The sequence below is a fragment of the Chanodichthys erythropterus genome, chromosome 7 (assembly GCF_024489055.1).
Source record: "Chanodichthys erythropterus isolate Z2021 chromosome 7, ASM2448905v1, whole genome shotgun sequence".
NCBI lineage: Eukaryota > Metazoa > Chordata > Actinopteri > Cypriniformes > Xenocyprididae > Chanodichthys > Chanodichthys erythropterus.
The window spans coordinates 35,244,955-35,264,915 of NC_090227.1; the positions used below are offsets into that span (position 1 = coordinate 35,244,955).

General features: G+C 36.2%; 1 protein-coding gene across 2 annotated transcripts in view; it reads right to left on the reverse strand.

Moving 5' to 3' along the window:
- cttnbp2 (cortactin binding protein 2) overlaps window positions 1-19,961 on the reverse strand; it is a 53,179-nt gene that overhangs the window by 22,761 nt on the left and 10,457 nt on the right. For both annotated transcript variants that reach the window (XM_067390358.1, XM_067390357.1), the window contains exon 3: window positions 1,626-1,850. In XM_067390358.1, coding sequence (XP_067246459.1) covers window positions 1,626-1,850 — 225 coding nt within the window. The remainder of the gene's footprint in view (window positions 1-1,625; window positions 1,851-19,961) is intronic.

Sequence of the window (19,961 nt, forward strand, 5' to 3'; positions counted from 1 at the left end):
CAGCAGCAGGGCAAATGTGAGAATCGCAGAGAGCAGATAACAGACACATAAAGCAAGACACTAATTATTAAACAATTAAAGATACATCACTCTTTCGGACAAAACTTTGTAAACATGCCTTGAAAATTACTTTAAAATCAAGCACAATTAAACTTGGAGAAACATCCTCAAATCAGAAATTACTCTTAAGTTAACCTTACATAATTATCTCTTTATGTCCAAGCTCCACCAATTAAGCTTTTTCATTAATATAGTGTTTTTCTACATGCCAGACAATTAAAAAAAATACCCCAAATCTATTTTGTGTGCAACTCTTAGTTGCACCTTTGTAAAGTATGTTAAGGGATCCGTACTCATGTAAAGTTACTGACTAAGCTGAACACTTCACTCATGTGTGATAGCAGTTTGACCTTTGAGGTATCAGTTGCTTTTAATATGATAATCAACAGGGAATTGAATGTCAAAAAGGGGTCACACTACTAACATCAACTTCTGAGAATACTACCATCAACTGCTGAGCAATACAATACATGCAAAAAACAAAAAACAAAAAAAAATTTAACACTACAAGTTACAGATATTCAGTATAAGCTTTATTTGCAGATTTATGCTGCTTAGCCTATGAATAAATGAACACTTCCAGAAATAATGAGATAACAAAAGAAAACACTTAAGCACAGTGGCCAGACAGAATCAGACAGAAATCACTGTGATAAAAGACTATGTTTATACTATTTGTAAACATCTATACTGTATACCACTTTTTTTACAGTCTATGGTATACCATATGAGCTGTTGCATTTAACTACAGTACCAATGCAATAAGAGAACTGTCACCATAACAACCAAGCACAAGTGTTTATTATTGGATCAGGGAGCTCAGTTCACTCTGTCACTGTAACATGTAAATATGCATGCTATGTACCTATATATAAACTGTATCTTATAATACATAATAGGATTATCCTAAAATAAAACTGAAGCCACTGAGATGGTGAACACAGCTGATATCTTGTCTGCAGGAGTGGTGTACAGTGAAGGGTCAGAGGTCACTTGGAAGAAGCACACCTGTGTGTGTGTTTTTAAAGTTTAAGGCCTGCATTGATAACATGTAGCTTGTATTCTTTGTAGCACTATCTCAAATAGTGAGATAAAGATTTACGGATGTGTTTGGCAGAGTGTTTCAGAGCTTAGCATCTATTTCTCTCCTTCTCTGACACCTCCTCCTCTTCTTCCGAGATACCATTATTGCTCGCCTTGTCTAGAGCTCTCTTTCTTACTCTTCTTTTATGACATGTACTATGCTTTCATGGAGGTTAGAAAAAGAGGATTTTTTCATCAATTGTGCCAGAACAGTATCAGCATAGATGATGTAGACACACACCCCTTAAAAAGACACACACAGGTGCACACATTGCATACTAAAGTATATTCCGAGAATAACTAGGAACACCTCAGCAAACCGCTGGCAGCAAACTTAATCACGTCAACATAATCCTACAGAAAAGGATGACTTGTTTCAGATAGAATATGTAAATACTTTTGGAATAATTCACACACAATCCTTCCTGTAGTCTTGCCCTGTTAAACATACAGAATACCCACAATTATCAGACAGATCTTACCCTTTTCTGTCTGCTCTCAGCGGCTGAGAGCTGGGCGGACATCCTCTCCTGCATCTTGCGGCAATGGGCCATAACAGCTTCCAGCACGGTGATGGGGCTCGCGCTAACAGGCCTACGGTCCTTTGGTCCCGTCCCTGACTCAAAGTCCCTCTGCAGGGCGAGGAATGGGTCCGTCAGACTGAACTGCCCATATCGTTCCTGCAGGAACACTTCTTTCCTTCGAGCCTATGAAGAACATTTTTGAAATTTTAAAAGATTGTTTTTTCAATAGCTTTGCATTTTAACAATTGTCTGTAGCTAATCTTACTCAAAATTACCCTTGTTTGGACATGGACACATATATATATATATTTAGTTAAGGTAAATATTCTGACTAAGGTGTGTATATGAGCCAAAAGTCTGATACAGGAACACAGTATGCATACAGCTATGGAAAAAAATTAAGAGACCACTTAACATTGATTTCTGAACTTGAAGTGGTCTCTTAATTTTTTCCATAGCTGTATACTCAATATCCAGAAACAGTAATATTGGCTTAATTTGGTTATGGAAGTCAGGCTATTTTGTTTATTTATATAGTGTTTATATAAAATAGCAATGAGGCCAAATTCTAATCAATATTTGAATAATCTTGTGCATGTAAAGACAATAAAAAAACAGAAAACTTCAAGAGATCAAGAGGTAAATACATCTTCTAGCATCATTATGGTGCCAATGTGGTACATGTGGGATAGTGGCAAATCATTGTCAAATAACACAGAGCAATTATTACACATTATGTTTCCTCTGTGATGCATGTACAGTTAGTGGTGTGTGAGTAAAAATGTCTTTGGTCAAGAGACAAACCTCCAACCTTGCTCATGATCTTGTGGGTAAATACTTTGGGAATTGTTTGAGTGTGGGAACTTATTAGTGCACAAACAACTGTGTACTACTAACTAAGGCAAACTTTAATAACAAAAGAAGCATTTAAACTTTTCTACTTTCCGATGCAAAGACACACACAAACCTCTTAATACATCCTGACACGTTGCATGCAAACATACATGCTCACAAAGAGAAGGTTAGCACTTTTTTTTTTAGGCGTGATCATTAAGCCTGACATTTATTTAGGCTGTGTCAAGACCAGCTGGTCATCTCAGCAGGGTCAGCAAAGGGCCAACCCTGTCACCCCACGGCAAACAACCAAATACAAACTTGATGTTTCCTTGACACAAATCAACAGGAATGACTGACTGTATTTCACTGCAAGGAATCAGGAGTGAAGCATCTATGTTAACTGTAACTTGGGTCAAGAGGCTAACCGGTTGCATCTGCATCACAATGCAAGAATTCTGTAAAATATTCAATAAAAAATATAATTTTAAAAGGTAAAAGACTGTAAAAAAAATATTGCTACAGTAAAAAACCTGTTAGTTGGTAACAGTGAGTTCCCTTACTATATACAATGGAAAAACTGTAATAGATACAGTATAACTGGACATTTCATGTAATTTCACATTAAAGGTGCCCTAGATTAAAAATTTGAATTTACCTCAGCATAGTTGAATAACAAGAGTTCAGTACATGGAAATGACATACAGTGAGTCTCAAACTCCATTGTTTCCTCCTTCTTATATAAATCCCATTTGTTTAAAAGACCTCCGAAGAACAGGCGAAACTCAACATAACACCGATACACATATGTTTTAAAACACAAATGTTTTACATAGCACGAGAATTAAAGGGGCAGCGCACCCTGAATCGGCGCATTTATAATGATGCCCCAAAATAGGCAATTAAAAAAAAAAAAAAAAAAACTTCACAGACACATTCAGGGGACACCTAAGACTTATATTACATCTTTTAAAAAAATGTTCTTTGGCACCTTTAAAATACTGTGAAAGGTTAAAGGTACAGTTTTTGAAAGTGAAAAATAATAAGTCATTTTATAATTTACTGTGAAAAAAAATAACATTTGATGGTTTTTCATTTAAATAATTGTTTATTCTTAGTTTTTTGTTGTCAGTTATGTATATTAGGGTTTTATTTTACATCTTATATTGTTAAGATTGATGAGATTGGTGTCATTTGATAAGGCATAAATATATTATTTGTAGCTTTTCATAATTCAGTGGAAAATGAATAGAAATTATGATATGATCAAAAAATATGAAGTAAACATGTGAAAACAGCAATATTTCTCCAACTTTTGGACTAAATGCCTAAATGCCTTGGACTATTGTGTCATTCAGCATAAGTCCTGTGAATGCAAATGAACCAGAGCAGACGTGATTGAGTATGGATGTGTCTTGTTATTCTATATCAATAACTACTGATCAATTAATTTGTAATTATGAAATTACTGTCACTGTAACCATTTTTATCACAAATAGTGGTTAAATATCGAATCTAGAGTCCTAAATCCCTCTAATGATACACAGTTTGCCAGGATTGAACAAGAATGTCACGTACAGTATAGTGTGCAGCTGATGTAAATAACATTAATCTGGGGCAGCCTGTGATCTTCGCGTGATAAGTGGTTAATGTTTAATTATGTTCAATTAATGTTACATTACAATAATGTTTATAATGTTTATTATTTTAGTGTGGTGCGTTACCATGAATGGTGTTTTGTATTTTTTGTGTATGCCACTGTGAACCTTCTATATAGTATATGTGTTCTATATAAGTATTTACGGAAAAGCTACATCTGATGACCTTTAATTCATCATGCGACTTTCTCTGTACCACCTGTCACTATATTATAAAAGGTAAAAAACAGAATTTAGTACTTTGGTATATTAACATTACATATGTTAGCGATATTTTTTACTTTAATTTAAATTTGTATAACGTAAACAGTTGCTAACACACACAGATGCAGTTAAATGACTCGAAGCACATTATAAGGGACTCAGTGTCACAAAACATGCTCAGTGTCAGGCAACCCGCTGGGCTGATCTACACTACCCATCTGTCCAGGATAAGTAATGCTATAAAATGAACAAGCAGATCAAATGGGAGAGTTTTTCTCTCTACAGGGTGTCCCTATTTAGCACAGTCAGTGTACTGAAAGCAGGAACCATGCAAAGAGCACAAAGCATCCTGGAGGCTAATGCCCAGCAACTGCTTCACCAAAGAAGGAAATAATCAACATACAGATGTACAAACACACATACGCGTCAACTGGATGACTCTCATTGCAAGTGTCATGATCGGACTTCTGCTGTGTATCATGGCTTTCAAGGGCATAAAAGTTCACTAAGTGAGTTGCTTTCAGTCCACTTAACACAAACAGACAAACCAGTGCTGGACCAGGCTTATTTAATTATAAGTGCAGTCTGCCATATAAGTGGAAAACAAAAGGAAGTGGGTGAGAAAAATTGGAGCCAGCTTCAAATCAAAGGAATGTACATGGACGGATGATGTTTCAAACTGACTGAGCATTATACCATGGTCTACAACAGAATATCGATCAAGCGGAAAGGAACGATTTATCTTCTTTCACAATCCTTTTCGTGGTCATACCTATTACGCAGTACAATTTTTAACCCTTTAACCTTGCATTTTACCTGCTTATGTTGTAATTTAAGGCAGTATATATATATATATATATATATATATATATATATATATATATATATATATATATATATATATATATATATATATATATATATATATACAGGGTGTGATTTGTAGGGGGGATAGGGGGGATTTCCCCCCTTCTGGTCTATGTATCCCTGCCTTTGCTGAATTATTTTTATCCCTGGTGGGTTGCTACTCCACAAACCGCCAACAGAGTATATAAAATATCAAAAATAAAAATGTTTTTTAAAAACATCCCCAAGTAAAACTGTCCAAACAGCCGTTATACTGTGCTCATGGCGCGCACTCAAGAATTGCATGCGCAAATAGAAACTACGAGCAATGAGCGTCGTTGTTCTGTTGTAAGTTAAGTCATGAAATTACCAAATATGCGATTAAAGCTGCTTCAAAACTGTGCATAAATGTATTTGCTGACATGGTTAAAGCTATTGTTATCCAATTTGTTGGCCTTAAAACGTCTTAAAATGCACATATGTACACCAAGGAAATCTAAATTTTCTCGGGGGAGCATGCCCCCGAACCCCCTAGCAAACTACTTTTTCTGACCTCAGTGATTATGAAATTACTGCTTCCCTGCTTATATTCTGTCTAATGATATCTAAGGTAAATGTGTATTTCTACAAATGTACGCACTTTAGAATAAAAGTTTGTATGTGTATGCCCTGTGATCAAAAATAAATGGGACCATTTTGCATTTCTATCAGAAATTAAGAATTATTAGTGTCATTGTAGTGTTGCAAATATCTAATACTTCAAATCTCAAGGTTCATTCATTTTTTTTTTTTTTTTTGTAAAATGTCTCTGTAACAGCTGCCAAAAATAATATATAGCTCCACCAAATAAAAAAAATAAAAATAAAAAAAAAACTTTCTCAAAACATCCCCCCCTCTGTTTTTTTTTCACAAATCGCACCCTGTATATATATATATAAATGGCATACTACAAATATGCTCTGGTCAACCTAAGGCACTTTATTTTTATTTTTTATACTACAAATTTCTGTAATATTATCATACTGGATGGAAGCTAATGTCACAAAACATCGTATAATTCATCAGATTCATTGATAATACTTTGAATACTTACTTATATCTATGCTGTTGTTCTTAATTATGACACTTTGAGGATGATCATGTCATTGAAGGAATAGTTCAGTCAAAAATTAAGATTCTGTCATAATTTAATCACCCTCAAGTAGTTCCAACCCTGTATGAATTTCTGTGTCCTACTGAACACAAAGGAAGATTTTTGGAAGAATGTCAGTAACCGAACAGATCTTTTCCTACTATATTACTATATTAGTGAATGATTGTTTGGTTACTGACATTCTTCCAAATATCTTCCTTTGTGTTCAGCAGAACAAAGAAATTCATACAGGTTTGGAACTACTTGAGGGTGAATAAATAATGACAGAATTTAAATTTTTGGGTGAACTATCCCTTTAAGGAGATGACTTTTGTAAGTTAAAGGGATATGACAAAAGACTAATGAATGGAAAGTGATATTGACACAGGACACCGATAATATATATATTGAAACAATTTACAAAATATATTTCATAGAGATATGAAAATGCACTTCAGAGTAGGAATGACCTAGGAAGCACAGCTGACAGAGAAACAGAGAGCAAATTAAAACATACTCCTGTTATTCTGACCAACAACTGTGAAGGACCTAGTAAACATTGCAAAGTCTTGAGGAAAAGAGAGCAGGGGAGCATGGGGAGGGGGTTGAGGGAGACACTGAGCAAAAGAGAGAGAGAGATCTAAAGAGATGGGAGTCTGGAGGCGGGAGAAATGTCTGTGTGTCATGGCAGATAGAGAATGGAGGGCTTTGAGATTCTCAGCCATCTGGCACTTTCCTCTAGGCTTTCACAAATCTCTTCTATAATCACAGAGGCTGTGCCGTCCCTCCTCCTCCTTATGCACTACTTTATCTGTCCATCACGGGGGTCAGAAGCAACGAACAACACGTTACATGGTATGACGGGTAAAGATGATCAGAGATCAACATTCTTGTTCAAAGTAAAAGGTGGGGCTAAAGGACACTAGCCACAAATCAACAAATGAGAGTAATGTCTGACTGTAGAGCTTGATATAATTATTGTTTGTGAAACATTAGAACAAAGCTGCTTGATACAAAACACTTCTGTTAATACTAAAACTAACGCTTAGTTATAATCAGGCCATGATTTAGTTGTCACTTTCCATTATACTGTAGAAAGAAATTCAAGTCTTTTAGGACACCAGGCATAAATTTCTATTTTGCTGCAGCAGTTTATTATGACAGCTACTGGGTAAAACGCCTCACTTCAGGCCAAAATGTTACTTACCAAAATTACAAGATTATTAAAAGGGCTCTATCATAAATCTCTGTAGCTTTTTTCTTTGAAGTCCACTTGTAATTTAAGTATAATTTAAATGTAGCTTTACAAACCTTTCTTCTGCAGAACACAAAATGTATTTGAAGAATGTTGATAACCAAATAACATTGGAGACTGTTCACTTAAAGGGATAGTTCACCCAAAAATGAAAATTATCCCATGATTTACTCACCCTCAAGACATCCTAAGTGTATATGACTATCTTCTTTCAGATGAATACAATCAAAGATATCTTTAAAAATATCCTGGCACTTCCTTTTAAACACAAAGGAAGATATTTTGAAAAATGTTTGTAACCAGGCCACTTGACTTCCATAGAAGGAAAAAAACTACTATCAAGTCAATGGATCCCCAAAACTGATCCCCAAAACACATTCTTCAAAAATCTTCTTCTTTTGTGTCAACAGAACAAAGAAAATTATACAGATTTGGAACAACTTGAGGGTGAGTAAATGATGAAATAATTTTCATTTTTGGGTGAACTATACCTCTAATAAAGGCCTTCTGAAATTAAGAGATGGGTTTTTGTAAGAAAAATATCCATATTTAAAACTTTATAAAGTAAAATATCTAGCTTCCGGCAGATGACCGTACGCATTGATTTGCTGCGGAAGAGTAACCTCTGACCCAAACGCAATGACGAATGCAGAAGCGCAGAGGATAGAGCAAAGCAAAACACCGGTCACGAATTAGAAGTCTAAAATGAGAAATTTTAAAGAGAAATGTCTGAGGATTTCAATATAAGAGGAGAGGACCGAGAGTTTGTTGCCCAGCCCTATTTGTTTAAACCGTGAGAGCCGTCTAAGATTACACTACTCCTACATCATACATCACGTCGGGGGTTACTCATTTGGCGCAAGACGGTCGTCTGGCAGAATTTAAACATGGATATTTTTCTTCCTTCAGAAATCCTTTATTAACCCCCTGGAGCCATATGGATTATATTTATGATGGATGAATGCATTTTTTGGGCTTCAAAACATGCCCTCCATTTACTACCATTATAAAGATTGGAAGAGCAAGGATATTTTCTCAAAATACCTTCTTTTATGTTCAACAGAAGAAAGAAAGTCATACAGGTTTGGAACAACATGAAGGTAAATGATGACAGAATTGTCATGTATATTTGGGCAAGCATATGCTAATATGCATCAATTTCATAGCAATTTGTGAGTAACCCATTTATTTCTGACATCCAAACTGGTGGACTGGAGAGAAAGCAGGAAAAATCTTATTGCCCATTAAATGCCAGGCCAAGGTTATTTGTATAGCTATGTGTCCTAATCTGACTCAGTTTTTAGGGGATGAATAAGACAAGAAATTCTGTTGAAACTTCACATACACTCTCTGCCAGGTTTTGAGCTTAAATTGTGTACACAGGACTCCTGATGGAGTTCAGGCAGGTCTCTGGTATTATTAGCATTAACCTTTACAGGCACGCGCTGGCTGAGTGAGGGGTTCAGGGCACACTTCCAAAGGGGAAGAGGCACTGGAAATGAACAGAGAGAGAGAGGGGAGGACAAAGACAGTTTGAGGGGAGTGACAGGGGATGACTGAAAAAGTGAAAAAGAGCCAATATACTTTTTCCCTACAGAATCCACTCCATAACAAACCTATCATAGCTGTATAAGTTTATTTCAAGTATCATGTTGAAAAGTATAATCATCCACCATTTGCAAATTATCCAAAGTAATTTAACACATTTTTGCAGCTTTCTTATTGGCAATTTCTGCTGAAATGTGAAATATCGAGACATTATTTTCCTCTTAATGTCTTTGAACTGGAACAAGCTAAGGCCAATGCAAGTGATAAAGGAAGTCTCTATGGGAGCCACAAACCCCAAAAATCTGCCATGGATTTCCAGCAGTACCCTCAGACATATTACACTGACTACTAGAAGAGGTTACCCCATGTGTAAGGCTTTTCTGTGAGAGAAAGTGCTTTTTCTGTGTCTCTTCTGTTTGAATGTGAGTGCATGTCCAAAGACTCTCACAAGGGGCCTTTCAATTAGATCAACACAGAGCTGGCTTTGTGGGCCAAGGACTTCCGCAGCTCTCCTAACCCAAATGCGAGATCAAAAGGCATCAGGCCGATGGAGAGGAAGAGAGGAACGGAGAAGAAATTTAGTCTTGTGACAGTCACATCGCAGTAAAACACAATATTAAAGGTAGAAGAGACTCTGAGTCAAACATTTTTACAGCAGTTTACTAGGACAGATTGAATGGCTCCATGCTGATGATCAGGCGAAATAACATATGGTATATGGTATATTGTTTGGTTTTGGTAGGAAATTAGGGCACTAAGGGTTTCTATTCAGGGGGTAAAGGGAGAGGACAGGGTCCACAGGGGGAGAGAGAATCTGGGCAACCGAGCGGTCCCTACAGACCAACCCACCCCCATCTGAAAACCTCCAATACCAACCACCATCTGTCATGTACCCTCTCATACAAGTACTAGCCCTAACCAATAAGCACATCCGTTAGTGCCTAAGGTCAAAAATTAATATGTAACACCACATGTGTAATTTAAATTTAAGCATTTAAAATAATACTTTTATTCAGCAATGTTGCTTGTTTCGTACTAATATATTTTAAAATGTATTCCTCTGAAGTTGAGTTTTCAGCATTACTCCAGTCTTCAGTGTCAGAAATCTGGTGCTCTTATTATTATCAGCAGTTGTCCTGCTTAATATTTTTGTGGAAACAAACCATGATGCATTTTTCAGGATTCTTTGATGAACAGAAAGTTCAACAGTATTTATTTAGAATAGAAATCTTTTGTAACATTACATATTTTCACATTGAGGGCCCTATAATACACCCGGCGCAATGCGACGCAAGGCGCAGCGCAAGTGTGTTTGGTAGTTTGCGTCCAGTGCCGTTCGCGTTTTCCCGTTCAGCGCCACGTCCAGTGAATGCGCCAGTAAATGCATTTGCGCCAGTTAGTGCGCCCATGGGCGTGCTGGTCTAAAAAAGAGGTGTGTTCAGGCGCATTGCCGGCGCATTGCTATTTTAAGGAGCTGAAAATAGACTGCGCCATAGACCAACTCAAACCTGGTCTAAAGTCTAAAGTCAATGGCGCAATATTTTTTTGTTAGAGCTCGTTGGTAGAAACAGTGTCCACAGTGCGCGTTGAATTTGCTTATTACACACAGTGATGCGCATCACACAAACATGCCAAATATTAAAAACAAAAGGATTACAGTGTAAAAGAATATTATTGTGTAGGCTACATAAATATAAAAATGTAACTTTGTTTAACTTCTAACTAAACGTTTAACTTCGCGCACGAGCAGATCGGTCTCTTCGCTTAAAAAGCGTTCAGCTTTTCCACCAACAAATTCCGCCATGTAAATAGCAATCCGCCATGGCGCGAGCGCATCTCGCTCTTAAAGGGAATGGGAGATGACACTCTGATTGGTTTATTGAACGTTACGCTCATTACTCATTAAGAGAATAGGGACATCCCATTTCAAATATGCACCCCGGCGCATGGACCGTTTTTCCGTCGTTAAAATAATAAAAGTGGATTTGGACACACCCTGAGTGCACCTGCGCCGTGCACTTTACACTTTGCGTTTAGATCGTTCAAAAATAGGGCCCTGAATCTCCAAATTGATATAAAAACAACAAAGACAACAACAAGTTTTGAACGGTAGTATATATATATATTATATATATGCCTAGTTCTGTCATGAAACTCTAGATGGCGCAGGCTGATGGGTCCTTAACGCTCTTAATTACTTGGCACAAGCTGATTGGTTCATGTTGCATTTGCATTTAAATGCCTGTTTAGCATTCACTATAGCAGTTTGCAGCACACTTTCAGAGTTCCTCTGAAACCCTCCACCTTCCCCAGCTCCACCTGTATAGATCTGCTATGGGTAATTTTATATAAGCTATTTGTGCAGGAGCAGTATGCCTTGCATATGCACAGCAGCGTATCAGAGTATGTATTGGCAGTAGCAAGTTCCTGTACTGTACTTGCAACTATAATCAACAGCAACAACAATTCAGCAGCAGCGTAGCAGATCTATTCCACCAAGACCAAATACATTAACATTGTCATATCTATTACCATGTTAAAATCCTCAGAGAGTTCTCATGATAGAATTATATATATATATATATATATGTATATATATATATATATATATGTAATTATTTAATTATAAGTTATATTGTCAACAATTTCATGGTCAGTAATATTGTCAGAACTGTATTTATGGCTGCTTAATTCATCTGCACTTTGCTATTGGCAGGTGTTATAAAAAAGATGATTTTCGACCCTGCTTATAACTTGTACCAGCACATTTGGCTGGTTTCTGCTATCTCTTCAGTGGGTATACTGAACATGTGATCAGCTTACCTCGGAGGACGTGATAGAAACATTATTCTCATGACATCTGTTCAAGCAAAATAGGGTAAATGACATTGTGCCATTTGTCAAATGTCTATTAAAAGTAGCAATCAAATTAATGAGACGCAGCTGAATGAAGCAGAACTGACAGAGTTAGAGACAAAATCAATAACAAACAATTCAAGCAATGAGAAAATCATGTACATTTAATTACAAACTGTCTATAAACACTATTCAGCAGGGAATGTCAAAACCAAAGAAAAAACTGTGACACAAACTTGGTCTCTATTGAGAGGAATGAAATTCGTCACAAAAGACACTGATGCCATATAGAGACATTACTACATATAGCACTGCTCATGAAGTAAAAAGGAGATGTCATACTCCCACACATGCATACTCACTTCTGGGTCAGATTCATATTAGGCTCACGACGCTGCTTTACTCTGATGTGAAACACTCACACACACAGAAATCGGCTTCCCTTGGGATTCACTTATGGAAAGCCACTCATGCTTTTGCTGCATATGTCCCAAATGCGGCATGACATCTTCTATATGGGTGAGCAGGAAAGACAGGGTTAGATTCAGCCATATTTAAAGATAAGGATAAATTAATTTGACCTGGATTAAATCCCTTATACGCATACATACGCTCAAGCACACATAAATGTTACATAAATGTATACCACTTGGGGCATTTTTCCGTACTGTGAACAATGTGAAGCAACGAATCACGACCAACCCTGATTTTCCCTTCCTGTCAAAGTCGAAGTAACATGCCTCAAACATTCAAGTTCAGCCCCACAAGGAGCTCTTACATAAACAGATCACAACAGTGGCTCACTGGCATTTACAGAAGAGAACAGCACCAAAACAAGAAAAAAAGAAAAAAAATTATTTGTTTTTTTCGAAGAGAATGAGCTCAGAAGCAGTTGCCACAAATGAGTGAATCATCAAGTCATAAGAAAAAGGCAAAGCTAGGTATCCCTAGTGTGCTATAGTGACAAGTGCCTGTTAAGCATACAGTGAGGTTTTCACACAAACAAAACCATACATTAACTTCCTCACAGGACGCACTTAGGAAGATTAAACCACATGCCACAGCCGCACACCACACATAAAGCAAGACGCCTGCTGATTGGCTGAGAAAGCAAATTCCATTATTTACAGTGGAATTTACAGTGTACTCATGAGTAAAAGTGCATGGCGCAGCAGTACAGAATTCTCCTATGCATTAAGAAAAATGTGAAGACAAAAATGGGGTGTGTGTTTTCGAGATTGTTTTTTATGTTTTTGAAAGAAGTCTCTTATGCTTACCAAGGCTGCATTTATTTAAAAAAAAAATACGGTAAAACAGTTATATTGTGAATTATTATTACAATTTTAAATAAATATTTTCTATTTGAATATATTTTAAAATTTATTCCTGTGATGGCAGCCACATCTTTAATTATAAAATGGATCATTACGGTTCTTGATGATGATTTGTTAATAGCTAATAGTTTTATTTACAATAAAGTACGGCTATGACCGCTTCACCGAACAGACCCGCTAAACCATGATACATTTTTCAGGATTCTTTGATGAATAGAACGTTCAAAAGAACATCATTTATTTAAAAAAAAAAACTTTTGTAACATTATAAATGTCTTTACTGTCACTTTTGATCAATTTAATAAATCCTTACTGCATAAAAGTAATTATTTTAAAAAACACTTTAGTAGTATTTATATTAAGGCTGTCAAGCGATTAAACATTTTAATCTAATTAATTACATGATGTGGCGATTAATTAATTAATTGTAAATTAATCGCACATCAAATTTGGCTGAGAAATTACTCCCAAATTATTAATTGAAGTCATTATTGTTTAAAGCATCAAATAAACTTTACAAAAAGTAGATTCAGAAAGAAATATTTTATTTGATTAAACATAGAATTTATTACACAAACTTTTAGACCATAAATGATTAGTGAATTTTCTATTTTACTCTATCTGTTTCTTTTTTTATTTATACGGAAATATATATATATATATATATATATATATATATATATATATATATATATATATATATATATACATATTTTTTTTTTTTTTAAATGAAATTACACACTAAATAAGAAACTAAAACTGCCAGTTGGTGGCGGTAAATGTCTAATTCATTTCATTCGTTCAAACAGCTGTTTCATTCATGAGTTAAGTTTTGTCTAAAACATCACAATATTAACTTAAAATCCACATCAAAATTAACCTAAAATTCGCGTCAGTTACGCTTTTTCTGTTAGTTGAATACAGAAGGTGTAGGACGTAGTGTAAGCATTTTGACCTGTGAGAGGCGTTACACTTTCTTCATAAGTTGAATACGGAAGGCGGTCTGGCAGAAGCTACATCTTTTTACTTTATAACTTGTTAAATATTAGGGGTGTAAATCGGACAGTTCATCACGATTCAATAAAATATCGATTCTCATAGCCAGCGATTCGATATTTTCAGAAAGTTCTGTGATACGATTATGATACGATTCGATTCGAGCCTATTTTACACAACCAGTTAAATTTTTATTAACTCATAACTGCAACCAAAATATATAACATTTATTTCAAAATTTCACATCCTGAGCCCTGATTGGGACATCCACAAATAAAAAATTCACACAGTAATCTAATGACAGCTTATGACATGACAACAGTCAAGAAAGTATTTTAGTTCTGTGCTAAAATGTGTAATGTCAAAAAACTGATAAACAAGGAATACATCGATCGGCCAGTGACAGTTCCATCTACTGTCCCGAGTGTCTTTCACAAGTTCTGAAAGGTAGTTTAAACGAGAATGCACGCGTTGGCGATAATGCATAGACTGATATTGTGTGAAAATGTGGAGAATGTTAAAACAAAGGTGTCTCTATAAATAGCCCACAGGTATCGATTTTTTACACGTTGCATCGATGCATCAGATCGTTAGACATTAGATCGACATTAGACAATAGAAACCCCTATTAAAAAAAACAAAACAAAAAATGTAATTTTATGAACACTCTGACTGCATTCTATAGGCTCCATCATGCAGTGAGTTGTTCCCCTGCCCACATCATATTTATGAATGTCAGATGGGGGCGGGGTAAGTGCGTTAAATGCATTAAAAATTTTAATACGTAATTATTTAATCCAATTAACACGTTAAATCAATAGCCCTAATGTATATACATATAAACAATATTAAAAGTATGTATATAATATGGAATATAATTATATTATAATACATTATAAAAATAAATAATATATTTATTCATTACTTTTATATCCTATTCATAAATACACACATGCACACACAGTATGAGTGTGTATATATATCTCAACTACTATGTAGGGACCCACTTCTCCACAACAGATGTCCCCTCACATATGATGAGTATTTATAGCAACGTCATTATATAAGAAAGCCATACATCCTTTAATTATTTAACACAGTTGAATGCATGAGGGTTTGGTGGGGAGGTTGGTTGGGGGATGGTGGGTTTTTTTTTTCCCCACCTAGTCATTTCCGCCTCTAGATCGACAGGCACTGCTGGAACACTAAAACTGGTCATGTCTTTCTAATGATGTTTGTGGCCTATTTTAATTACCCTCTCGAATGAACTACATTTCTGTGCAGTGCTCCTTAGACCAATCTAAGAAAAGCTAATAAACATTTAAAACCCATAGCCTGCACACAACCTTACAGATTCAGAGACAGACATTTAGAAGCAACTTTAATGTAAAATGCAAGATTCCTCATGCAAATAAGAAAAATGCATTCTTGTTTGTAATAATTTTTGTATGTTTTCATAATCATTCAGTATGTAACCATGATCATATCTATGCTATTTCCAGTTGATAAGAAGCAAGAATTCTCAAGAGTCAGACCATGTATGCGTCACATAAAGAACATCTTCTATCTGTACTGCACTTCATTACAGGCATGTAGGCAGCTCCATTTTGAGTGACACTATTTGTTTTCCTCAAGCAGCTGAAATAAGCTCAAAATGGATGACTAATTTTTCATAAATATGTCAGCTTATTTCAAACAGCCAATGAATAAAGGATTGCACCATACAGTATACTGCAAATATGACTTTGTATGACTATATACTAGGACAGATTCTAGCACCAGTACAGGAAATTAATAACTTACTTGAGGAAATATTTAGGAAAAAAAGATATTCATTGCTTTTAAGCAATATCCATGCACCTGAGGAGTTACATCCTACATTATATATGTCTTCTTAGCCTTCAGGGTAGCTTAGTAGTACAAACATATTTATTTTAAGGATGTGCTTAGTGTAGTCTGAAAGGAAGTGAGAGTCTGTGCCACATTTGGGCTTGATAGTAAATTCTCTGACACAAACAGTTTAGAAATTCAAGAATGAAGAGAAAATTTCTTAAAGCCCCATGAAATCAAAATTGGAGTTCTGTGGCGTTTAGTCCATGTCTGTTAGCTCTGAAGCCATAATCACTGTGTGCAGAATTATTAGGCAACTTGATTTTCTGATCATATTTATTTCCCAAGCACATTTTACCAATTCCAATCCACATCAATCTTAATAACTACTATTAATGTTGTTTTTAATCTTTTATAAGTGATATATAATTGTTCATGAAGGCTGGAAATGAAAAATGCCTTATATTCAGGTGTGCAGAATTATCAGGCAGGTTCTCTTTTACAGGCAAAATGAGCCAAAAAAGAGATTTAACTCAGGCTGCAAAGTCAAATATTATTAAATACTCATGAGAAGGGCGCAATACTAATGCAATACTAGAAATTGCAAAGTTAAAGCATGACCATTCGACAGCAAAATGCTGTCAGCGGGGTCATACAAAAACAGCTGGAGAAGAAAAGACACGTTAACTGCAAAATAATTAAGAATTAAGGTGAAGAATTAAGTGTGAAACCATCAGGGACCCTTTAGTCTCCAGCACCACCATTTTCCAGAACTGCAACCTACCTGGAGTCTTCAGAAGTGTGAGGTGTCAGGATCTCAGAGACTTAGGTTTGCTAAAGAATCCTAAAAAATGACCCGCTCTTAATAAGAATCACAAGCTGAAGTGTTATAAAATAGATGAAGACTGGGTTTTTATAGGACAGACAGCTTGAGAGTGACTCTTGAAGGACCAGCACCACATCCTCTTGTACCACTGTTTGTGAATTTGTCTTACAGGAATCTGGCAGTAAGGTGTGGGAGTTCACTTTTAGTCCATCTCTTATCCTGAAATGTCCGTCTTGCAGAGATGGACTAAAAATGATCTTCCAAAACTTACTGCAAGATTTTGGGAGATAAATTCTTAACCTGATGGTCGCGTCTGGAGTAGACACAGTGTTAAGGGGAAATAGACTGATGACTCATCCTGCACTACACAGATTTTTGACCAATCAAATACTCCCCTACAATGAGAATGTCTCTCCCACTAATACTATGCACCAGCAATCGACTAGCAAGCTGCAAATCATGGCTGACATAAGTACAGCTTATTCCCGAATTTATTTTTCGATCCTTTTGACATGTCCCACCCAAACTTCCTGTTTCAAAAGCAAATAAGTCAAGACAAGAAAGCAAAACCGCATTCTGCAAGCAATTTCATGGCATAAGTATAAGAGGTCACAATTAGAAATCATGTTTTTACATCATATTAGGCCATCTTCATAAGAAGAAAACTAAGTTGTCAAAAAACCACGGCTCTGACAACAACAGAGAGTTTGATGTTACTGGCAGCAGGAATACAATGTAAATTACAATGTAAACTGCCATTCAGCTGTCAGTGAGAAACAGCCTGGCCTCATCCACACTGAGATTTTGTTACAATACAACAAGTATTCAGCTCCTGCCTCATTTCGTTTTTTTGAAGAAGGAAAAACAAAGGTGGTGAGGTTGAGTGGTTAAAGAATCTGGGCTGGTAACCCAGAGGTTGTAGGTTTACATTTCAGAAAGGATGCTTAGGGCAACAATGCAACAATGCAAGATCCAACATGATGGACAAAGAAGGCAGCCAGTTTTAAGGGTAAGCAAGGACACTTACCTTTCTTCTCTCCAAGGACTACGGACAGCAATTTGTATGCTAGCAGGATCTTGTCTCAGCCTAATTTCAGAACAGCGTCATATCTCCTCAGACAACGGGAAGGACAAAACAGCCCCAGAAGGGCTACACATCGACAAAGGCCTGCCTGTGCCGGATACCCCTGAAGTCTGTCACAATGTCTCTAACCCATCATGACTCCAATATAGAATAACAAGCAGATTGTAATGACCATGAAGTGATATTATAACCTCTGATTACCTATCTACTTATTTAAACTGGGCTCCAAAACCCTCAAACCTGTATGAATTTCTTTCTTCTGCTGAACGCAAAAGAAGATATTTTGAAGAATGTCAGAAGGCAAACAGTTTATGGTCCACACTGACTTTCATAGTATTTTTTTTTCCATACTATGGAAAAAATTAATGAACTGTTTGGTTACCCATATTCTTCAAAATATCTTGAAAATTCTTGAAAATACAGGTTTGGAACAACTTGACAGCGAGTGAATGATGATAGAATGTTCATTTTTGAGTGAACTAACCTTATGGGCCCTATTTTAACGATCTAAATGCAAAGTGTAAAGCGCATGGCGCAGGTGCACTCAGGGCATGTGCAAATCCACTTTTGCTATTTTAACGACAGAAAAACGGTCCGTGCGCCGGGGCGCATTTTTGAAATGGGTTGTCCCTATTCTCTTAATGAGTAATGGGTGTAACGTTCAATAAACCAATCAGAGTGTCATCTCCCATTCCCTTTAAGAGCGAGATGCGCTCGCATCATGGCGGATTGCTATTTACATGGCGGAATTTGTTGGCGGAAAAGCTGAATGCTTTTCAAGCGAAACCGATCTGCTCGTGCTTGAAGTTAAACATTTAGTTAGAAGTTAAACGAAGTTATATTTTTATATTTATGTAGCCTACACAATAATATTCTTTTACACTGTAATCCTTTTGTTTTTAATATTTGGCATGTTTGTGTGATGCGCATCCCTGTGTGTAATAAGCAAAGTCAACGTGCACTATGGACGCGCCCAGAGGCGCAGTTTCTACCAACGCGCTCTAACAAAAAAATATTGCGCCATTGACTTTAGACTTTAGACCAGGTTTGAGTTGGTCTATGGCGCAGTCTATTCTCAGCTCCTTAACCCTTAAATGCATACCTTGGGTCTTTAGTGACCCAGGACATCATTCACTACCCTCCTCCTCATTCATTTTTTAAAGTTAGACTTCAACCTTCTTGTTATTCCTCAATCAATTTATTATAAAGAATATAACAAGAAAAAAATCATAAAATTATAAAAGAATGCCTATTTTTGCTTTCATTTTGTGTAAAAATTGTATAGGGTTGCGAACGACCCGAGGTGTGTATGAGTGTACGTATATTTTTTTCTGCACAACAATAATTGAATCTTAGTTGACAGAAAAAGTGCAATTCACCTTTATTCCACAAGGTGGCAATGTTTGATACACAATGCTGAAGTGACGACTCATTCAGACCGAAAACTAAATAATAAGAAAAACATGAAATGGCTCAACAATTTACTGCAGAGCAAGTACTAAACGCAATCAAATATGACTGTAACTGTCACTGGATGGATCTGGTGAAGCTGTTATATAGAATTATATAGTTTTGAGAATACGTTTGAGATCGCGAATGGGCTCATATTCGTCACCTCAAACATGAAACTAGCCCATTATTTGCTGAACTACTGAGAAATGAGCTCTGACGAGGACAGTGATGATGGCATAAAACATCTGCTCAAACGGAGCCCTTTCAAGCTCCAAAAGGTAACAAAATATGCTTTTTTTTATTTTTCTGTTTTTGTTACTCAAATATCAGAGGAGTTTTATATTATCGCGACAGGTAGAGATCCTTCCGTGTTACAGTAGATATTGATCTGGGTCGATAAAGACCCGAATATGTAAGAATGATTGGCGAAACAGTCATG